At 38.4% G+C, this 9,697-nt stretch overlaps 1 protein-coding gene across 1 annotated transcript in view; it reads left to right on the top strand.

Annotated features, from left to right (window-relative positions):
* Positions 1-9,697, top strand: part of hmcn1 (hemicentin 1) — a 599,829-nt gene that overhangs the window by 73,123 nt on the left and 517,009 nt on the right. Inside the window, exon 2 of the mRNA XM_043699541.1 lies at positions 6,899-6,969. Coding sequence (XP_043555476.1) covers positions 6,899-6,969 — 71 coding nt within the window. The remainder of the gene's footprint in view (positions 1-6,898; positions 6,970-9,697) is intronic.

The following is a 9,697-nucleotide window of genomic DNA, read 5'->3' as shown; positions in this document are numbered from 1 at the left end:
TGCTACTCGGTAGGCCCATTCCACCCTTACCTGGCCTGGTCCAGCTTGCAGATTTAAAAGTTGTGGCAGCCACTGCTCCAGGAATGCTGTAAGCTGGCCTTCCTCTTCCTGTTCGGGAAGGCCCAGCAAACGAATATTTTTTCGACGACCTCGATTATCGAGGTTGTCAATATGATTTTCCAAGGTCCGGACTCGCTGCTCGAGAGTCCGGACTTGATCCACGGCCGATTGAGCGGTTGTCTCCGAGGTCGCGGCCTTTAGCTCCGCCCCTCCGACTCGGCTTTGAATTTCTTCAATTTCACGGTCGTGCTTCTTCAGCGCGGCCGAGAGCGACTCCCAACGATTTCTGGATTCGACGATAAAGGCATCGATCTTCGAGTCAAGCTTGGAAAGCATTTCTGCAAGACTTGCTACTGTAGGTAAGTTCCTCGGGGCGGCTGTGGACGCCTCTGCTGCAGCTGTAGAGTGTGGGGGAGGGGTTCCTGCTTGCTGAGAGCCTCGGGCTCCCTTCCTTTTAGTCATTTTAACTTAGGATAAAGTTGCTTAAATATAATATTACACCACTAATTCAGTTACTAAACTATTATAAATGATTTATAAATGATTTGGTAAGCTTGGTAGGGGGTAGGTGACCCACTGTGCCCAAGTCTTGGGAGGAGCACTATAGACTCAGTCTTACTGGGTCGCCGCCATCTTGGATCCCCCGGCAGATTTACTTTTAATTATCTATTTCATAAACACTGTCAATTTCTGTGCAGGAAATAGACTAATCTTCCAGTTGCAGAGCAGCTGCTTTTGTTTGGCAGTAATGTCACAGAGCCAGGTGAAGTTTCTGTGCCTGTGTGTTCCTTATGCAACCTAGTGTTACTTGCTATGATGCATAGCATGGCTGAAACCCAATAGCACTCCACTCAGTCATGTATTGATAATGTCCACAAGTGTCCAAAGACTAGTTCATTGTCTGCGAAGGAAATTGTTAAAGTACCTAATCGAGATGGCTCAGAGAATCCCTGATGGACTCGGCCTGTGACCCTCTCTTGGTTTGTCCCAGAGATCGTGCTCTGTGTTAGTCTGGAATATAAAACTCTTAGCGACAGTTTTTAGTTTAAATTATTACCATTATTTACCAATGGCATCAATGTTAAACTATAACATAGATACCAACAAGCCAGGCTTGAGCTAAGGTTCTAATACCATTAGCAGAGTAGTTCTTACCCCTAAGAGCTCTCTCAGGTTACTCTTCTTATTGATGCAAACAAGCTATCTTTATACAGAAATTGGTATTAAAATTATAAGAATGCTACATGTCCTTAATCAGATAAGCAGCAATAAAATGGCAAAAGTTTGCAGAGGAAGAGAAACTCATTGACAGGTCTGAATACGCTTTACTAATTAAGCTACTTGCACATCAAAGTGGGAAACCTTGATCCGGCCAGGACCGAAATGGCTGATTGTTTTGGCCAGATAACCTTCCCTTTTAACAGTACATCATAACAAGGGACGAGTCTAAACTATGTGAAAGGGTCATGAGGTAACCTTGCTCAGCTAACATGTTCAGTATCATTGTCCTACAAAATGGATTTTTCTTTTAATATCATCTTAGATTCCCAGAATGCAACTTAAATTCATAACATTCCCAGATCTTGAGCTCCAGGGAACAACACACAAACATTCAATTCATGACAAGCCAGTGCACACTCAAATCAGACCATAAAAGGTTAATTTTTCCACCAACTTCCATCCTATTTTTCTCTCTCTCTCTTCCACTCTCTCGTTCTGTGCGTGCGTGTGTCCCTTGAACCCTTCCGTCAGTGAATGTAATTTACAGAAGAATGTTTTCTCTCTCACTCAGCCATGAACATCTTCCAACTTTCAGCCTTCGTGTTTTCCTAGCCTGTAAGGGTCATGAGACATTCACTTTCCAGAACAGTCAAGATGAGAGAGCTGAGCTTCATAAATTCAAATTTGCTCGGTATGGTATACATGAAAATGTATCAGGATTGTTCTATTACCTGCAAATTCCACTCAGCTTATGAAATTACAAGTTCTTTTCCTATTGAGTATGAGTTTTGTTCAGAATCTTCAATACAACAGAATTTTTAGTTATCCAACATCCTAGTTTGAAATATGCATGCTTCCAGCCCCTGGCATGAGAAGGAAGTACTGCCACACATTCCACAAGTGAACAAATATTATCACCTTATTTCCACAGATCCATTGACACTAAGAACAGATATCCTTAATTCTTCTGAACAAATGGGCTTTCTCCCACCGTGGTCAAGTGCTTTCCCGCATTCTCTAACAGATGTGTCTCCTCTAAAACTACAAACTTTCTCAAAAGAATATGGGTTATTTCAGTTTCAAATCAGTACCTATCAATCAATGTAAGGAAATAGATCACTAGATTCTTTTTCCCCCAGGTGTCAAACTAATCTTTTTTAAAATATGTCATTTAAATCACAGAACAGGTGATGACACAGGCTGATGGGGCATTTAATTGCTGGATTATTATAGTGCAGGAAGAGACTGTTTGGCCTATTGTTTCTACACTGACTCTCCAAATGAGCAAACACTTAGTGCCATTCTCCTGCCTTATTATTCCAGTAAACTTACATATTCTTCCTTTTCAGACAAATGTTCCTTTCCCATTTCTAATATTTCAGTTGAACCTGCCTCCAACACGCTAACAGTGACATTATAGAACTTGCCCACTTGTGACATATAAAACTTTATCTTTACGTGACTTTTGTTTCTGTTACCAATTACAGAGGAACCTCAATTATTCAAACATTGATTATCCAAATTTTGGATTATCCGAACAAGATGGCAAGATCGTGCTGCTTGGCTAAACTGTGTTATTTAGACATTTGATTAACTGAACAAAACTCTCCCCGCCTGTGTCGTTTGGATAATCGAGGTTGCCTGACTAGACTACCAGCTATTTGTAGGCATTCCACCCACTCTTCTATCTGAGCAATATAGGCTGAAGATCAGAAACATGTTGCAAATTGGCACTTTGCTCTTTGCCAATTTTCTGGCCTCTCCATCTCCAACATAATTTGAAAAAACATTTTGTTTGTCATCTCTGCAGAACATAAAGAGAATTTAAAATTAATGTTGGTTAATAACATTTTCCTTTACTTTACTTATGATCAAGTGCAACAATTGAGAGAACAAGTTATTTATTCAGGATGGGTGCTTGGAACAGTGTTGATTTTTGACTTGGGTTGCCTGTATCAATAGACTCAAATATCTAAGTGACATGAGGTTGATGAGTATTGCCTCTTAAGAAAGGGTTGAGCTTTGAAGACTTAATCATAGGCCTTCAGAATAATTAATGCTTTGAATATGTAGGCTTTTGGATGGGCCAGAGCTAGAATGTTTGTTTTTTTGGGAAATGAGCAATCATTCAATCACCATGGCAACTTAAGAAATTAGATAAACGGTGGCCCTAAATGAAGAAAACAAAAACATTGACGAAACACATCAAAAGAATAAGCTTTCTGACGGTCTCTTAGAGTGCTAGAATTGAACAAATCTATTCTCAAATGGCTTTATGCAATTAATGAACAGACAAATTGGTTAAAAAATGTCTTTTTTGACATGCATTTATAGACTAAATAAAAATCCGAATATGGCCCCATTCAACATAATTTTGTTTGCTTTAATACTTCTCTTGTGTTTTCATCATACTGAAGGCTGACTCATGGACATTTCTAAAAGTTAAACTTAGCATCCTTTCAACTTGACTATTGATCTCATAGGCATTGGTTAATGAAGGTGTCAGTATTTGAAGGTGTTTTTCTGGAAGTGTCAGAGGTATTGTTGCTATTACCAGATGTGGTGAGGACAACATTTCTTCAAGGGATAGTGATAAGCCACATTTTAGAATTAGCAGTCAGTTAAATGGCTGGACTAGTAGCCGACCCTAACAGATCAATCAGGGGAATGATAGCCACTGGTGGAGCATGAACTGAAGGGAGAGAGCACAGCACCATTTCAAGAAGGTAAGTAGGATCGAGTGATACCAAAGCAAGTCAGAAATAAAGTGGAAGTTGTTGGTGGGGGAGGTCATTGAGAGCAGACAGCTCAATTATGCTCCAGGACCATGAGTGATCTGCCATATTTTCTGCAGTTGGCCAAATGGCATGGTGATGGAAGGAGTTGGGCATATACCGCCCCCCGCCCCCCCCAATCCATCTCCAAAGGATCCAAAAACGTCAGCCTGAAATAATGCACCTGAAATGTATGGGACCTGCTGGTATTTTGTAGGTAGAGTTTTTTAGATTAGATTACATTAGATTACATTACAGTGTGGAAACAGGCCCTTCGGCCCAACAAGTCCACACCGACCCGCCGAAGCGCAACCCACCCATACCCCTACATTTACCCCTTACCTGACACTACGGGCAATTTAGCATGGCCAATTCACCTAACATGCACATCTTTGGACTATGGGAGGAAACCAGAGCATCCGGAGGAAACCCACGCAGACACGGGGAGAATGTGCAAACTCCACACAGTCAGTCGCCTGAGGTGGGAATTGAACCCGGGTCTCTGGCGCTGTGAGGCAGCAGTGCTAACCACTGTGCCACCGTGCTGCCCACGGGTGGGGTAAGAAACTATATCCAGCAAAGAAAATTCCAGGAAACTGACTTCCCTTCAGTGACCTTAAATGGTATTTTGACTTATCATCTGGGCCCACTACCAATTTTACTTACCTTGACCTTGCGTGCCGAGTTTGATTTATACACAGAATTCACAAAGGTGTCCTGTTCAATAGAGCAATAAACAACCCATTAAAAAGACCCAGATGTGGTGATGATGAGCAGGATCTGAGTTGATAACTTATCTTTTCTCTGTTATTTGAACCGTGTGCCCATCTCCTTTCCACCAGTCAGCATAAATTTAAAATTCTCCTTAGTATATCAGAACCAGTCCAGCTGGCCAGATAAACAACGAAAGTTTTATTAATAAGTCTTTTCAGTCAGTAAGATTACTACTTTGGAAAGAATTTTGCAGTCAATGGTAGGAAGCTTAGTAGTGATTTACACTTTTATCCCTTGCTTAAATCCGGAGTGGAGTGGAAATCACATCGGATATGCAAGGTATAAAGTTGCCTTGTCTTTGACAGACTGACCCATGTGTGTGGAATTTTACACAAGGCTGAAGAATGCAGGCTGTGTGTTCTCTGCTAAGTACTGTAATTCAATCACTCTGACAAATTATCTCTTACAAAGCCCAGGGTGTCTTTGTTCAATAAATGTACCACATAAAATTGCAAACATGAACACTTCAATTTCCTGTCAAGTACATTGCCTGCTTAGTGTGAAACATGATGCACTTAGTCTCTGTTGGACAGAAGTGGGCTAAAGGGTCAGACAGCTCATTGATGTAGATGAATGTGCCTGTGGAAAAATGCTAACATTCGTTACTCCCTAATCCATACTTTTGTGCTGTGAAACAGCCAACATCAATTGGATTTAGAGAAAGGTGGTTTTCAAGAATTGAGCATTGGATGCCGTGGAGAGTTTGAGAACATCAGCAAATTTATTTTCTAGAGCTATTCCAGATTTCGTACATGGAAAATGTATCTGTAATGTCAGATGGTGGACTTGCATAAAATATATTAATGTTAAGTTTTTAGCACTGGCATTATAAAGTTTGCTGTTTAGGATTATGAAATAAAATGTGTGATTGATTGCCTTGCTCTTTTATTCATTCCTCATTACACAGTTAATTGCTTGCATAATGTACAGTCAGTTCTGCTGTAACGCATGTTTCTTCAACGTGAATTGGCTCTAATGCGATTGAAGAATTTAGACCGTTATTTGTACAGTGCAAACTTTCCTTATCTGTATTAGCTATAACATGATTCCAGCCCTATTAGTTTAAATGGTGCGGCTATTGTGCGATTTTCTTACGGTGCAACATCGTATAAGAATGGACCTATCGTGTTATATCAAAACTGACTATACAGGAATTTGTGTCTTTGAGAGCAGTGAAAATATTGATTATCGTTGGTATTAATCTATTTATGTGTAAATCTGAGTCCCTCTAAAAGAGAAACAAAAAGTAGTAATAATTTACAGTGTAGTATCTAATATTAAGTTCACCACAAGACATTGAAGCACAAAAACGCTCTTCAGTCCATCAAGTCTGCCATACTATTCATTGATCTGATAATATTCTGATAATATTCAACTCCACTTTCCTGAATTCTCCCATCAGCCTTGATCTCCTTACTGATGTAAAAATTGGTCTATTTCAGCATTGAATATACTTAGCAACTCCAAATTTTACAGCTCTCTGCAGTAAAGAATTCCAGATTCACTACCTGCTGAGAGAAAAATTCCTTTTTGTTTCTGTCTTAAAAATGGATGGTCCCTTACTTTGACATTTTACCCTCTGGTTGTATGCTGTCCCACCAGGAGAAATAAGCTCTCTATTTTTGCAAAGCCCCCTCAGTATTTCGCGTGTTTCGCAATGAAATATAAACGATTAGATTTCTTACAGTATGGAAACAGGCTCTTCGGCCCAACAAGTCCACACTGACCCTCCAAAGAGCAACTCACCCAGACCCATTCCCCTACATCTAACACTACGGGCAATTTAGCTAACCTGCACATCTTTGGACTGTGGGAGGAAACCAGAGCACCCGGAGGAAACCCACGCAGACACGGGGAGAATGTACAAACTCCACACAGACAGTTGCCTGAGGCGGGAATTGAACCCAGATCTCTGGTGCTGTGAGGCAATAGTGCTAACCATTGTGTCGCCCCCTATGAATTGGGGGTTTCATACAAGAGTAGAATGAATAATCTTTGTACACATGGATCACTATAGTTATCTCGGATTTTATTTAAATTTTAAAGCATTCTATTTTCTTTCCCTACAGAGGTTGGCCCAGTCACCATTACAACAGATCCAAAGAAATTTCAATATGAACTCAGGGAACTATATGTGCAGGTAAGGTAATAATTACAAAAACATGACAAAAACTAGACTTTGAATCTGATTTGCACTGCATCACTGTCTGTGCTGAAGTTTCAACAACTGAGCATTTTTTTCAATCAGAATCTTTTTGTAAATAGCTGTAGCACAGTGTGAAAATTGTTGCATGAAAGAAAAACTGTTTGGTAGATGTGTCCTCTGTTTGGCAACTTCTGCAACTCTATTCCATAGAAATAGAATTTCCACGTTGCAATAAAAATCTTGAGTTAGAGTTATCTAATGTGCTATATCTGGGCTAATTGTAACCTAAGAAAGAATCCAGCATTTCTGCTGCTGTTCACTGATTTGTAGCTTCTGATATAAAAACTATATCATTAGTTGAGGACTGGTCTGGTGTCGACTTATAATCCTTGTGAAATATTAATGCTGACTATCTGGTTCACAGATGAAGAATGGCCTCTCAAGCAAAATATTACAATGTGGTCTTCTGTAGAACTAAAACCTAATATGAAGTACAGCAAGAGCTGAAAAACTGGGAAAACATTTGCATCTAAAAGAATGACCAACAATTTATTTATATTCCAAAGGACTGTTTGTGATAGGACAAAGACAAAGGGTTTTTAATTTCAGGGCCTACATTCACTGGAGTACAAGAAACATTTCTTCCATATTTACTTGTTTTAAAATTACTGTATGGTGATTACACTAGTTACAACTTAGTTTATTCATGCTTTTGGAGGAAAATAATAGAAATACATTCCTAATTATTTGAAAGAATCATGAAAGTTAGATTTTATTTTCTTGTATATTTTCAGGATTTTTAGGCAGTGATGAGAGAAAACTATTTGACTCCTAAGCTTACTAAAATAAATTCAGAATTCTCTCTCTTATCCTTTTGAAAACGGGTTTAAATATCCTAATTGAGATAATTGTACTGATGGCACAGGTGCAATGTTCATGTGTCAAGAGATACAATTTTTGGCACAAAATATTATAATTCATATTTACTGCCTTTATATATGAAGTAATCGTCTTGGCAAAAGAAGTCTTTTCTGACACTATTTAATTTATGGTGCAATCTTGCACTGTGGTTTTATAAAGGGAGCTATACTAATTCTCTAAATATTAATAAAAAGCAATTTTTGGTCCCAAACTCTTTTCATTAATTACAATGAAATTTCAAATGAATGGCAATTTCAATTTTTTTTTCTTCAGATCACTTTTTCCTGTCTTCATTTTCAGGTTTGAAAAATAAAATGCTGTTGCAGTAAGCTATCCATTTTCACTTGTTAGGGCAAGGCACATCTCTTCCTATCAAAGATAAGTGTGTATGATCAGAGCTGGTGGTATTACTGGACAACTTGGATCCCAGATTGAAATCTGGCTTGATAGATTGTAGTTTGTTTCGTTCTGGGTAAAATGAGGTGATATCTCATTGAGGCAGAAGCATGCAGTGTTGCAGATTTTGTTTTAACAATTTGTTTTAAGCCAAAAAATGCAGATAAAATAGAATGAACTGATCTGTTTACTACCAGCACAAATATAAAGTATATTTGCATTTAATACTAAAATACTTTAACAAATTTCAAAACAAAAACATCTGTTCTACACCACTTAACAATCTGTGAAGTGTTCAGCTCTTGAAACAAAGCAGGAATGTGAAAGTTCTCAAGGATATGTAAGCATCTTTTACAGCTTCTAGGATATCTAGGGTAAATTTCCAAGAAGTGGTACTGTTATGATCCTAACTGATTTATTACTGGAAAAACCAGATCTCAGATTGATATCTGGCTTGATTGTTTTTTGATTTTAATGAGGCAGTGTCTCAGTGAATGATAATCACGCAATGTTGCAGATTTTGCTTTAAGAATAAACCAGATGTTTATTATGCAAAGAAACGATAAATAGAGTAAGCACACCTATTTACGCACAACACATTTACAGATTTCAAAATATTAATCTGAAAAATATTCCTTTTGCAGTACTTGTGCCAGAGATTCCCTTTTTCATCACCCTCATAGAGTTTAATTTATGTGTGGCTTCAAGTCCTGGTCTTTGGATTTTTATATCATCACCCGAGAGGATTTATAAAACTGAACCTAAACTTACTCCACTTCAAATAACTCCTTCAGAGTTTGAATCTTATAGTACTTCCAGTTCAAAACTTTTAAACTAAACCCTTTACAATGAAGTAACTTATTTTTAGCAATGCTAAAAGTAGCTCCTTTTAGGAGCATATACTTCACACCTTCTGCTTTAGCCAAGAACCCACCAAATCATCCCTCCCTCCAAAAAAATCCCTTACTTTCTAAATTAGATCTAACACACAACAATTTACTGTGTGCACTCGTTAACTCCTTGCAATGTAAGCAAAATCCCATTTCTCTCCAAGGAGACTTCCTTCCTGTGTTTGAAAATAAATCAACATGGCTGCAAAACTACTGAAAACTTAAAAATCACACAACACCAGGTTATAGTCCAACAGGTTTAATTGGAAGCACACTAGCTTTCGGAGCGACGCTCCTTCATCAGGTGATAGTGGAGGGCTCGATCGTAACAGAATTTTTAGCAAAAATTTGCAGTGTGATGTAACTGAAATTATACATTGAAAAATTGATTGTCTGTTAAGCCTTTCATATGTTAGAATACAGTGATAGTTTCACTTCTTTCATGTGTAAATCACAAAACCTTTTTTTTAAAGTTGCATTCTCGGGTTAGCTGTTAACAATGGTGATAGCTAGAC

Source organism: Chiloscyllium plagiosum, chromosome 11, assembly GCF_004010195.1.
Source record: "Chiloscyllium plagiosum isolate BGI_BamShark_2017 chromosome 11, ASM401019v2, whole genome shotgun sequence".
Lineage (NCBI taxonomy): Eukaryota > Metazoa > Chordata > Chondrichthyes > Orectolobiformes > Hemiscylliidae > Chiloscyllium > Chiloscyllium plagiosum.
Note: the sequence above shows the minus strand (reverse complement) of the source record. Positions and strands in the feature narration are given on the sequence as shown.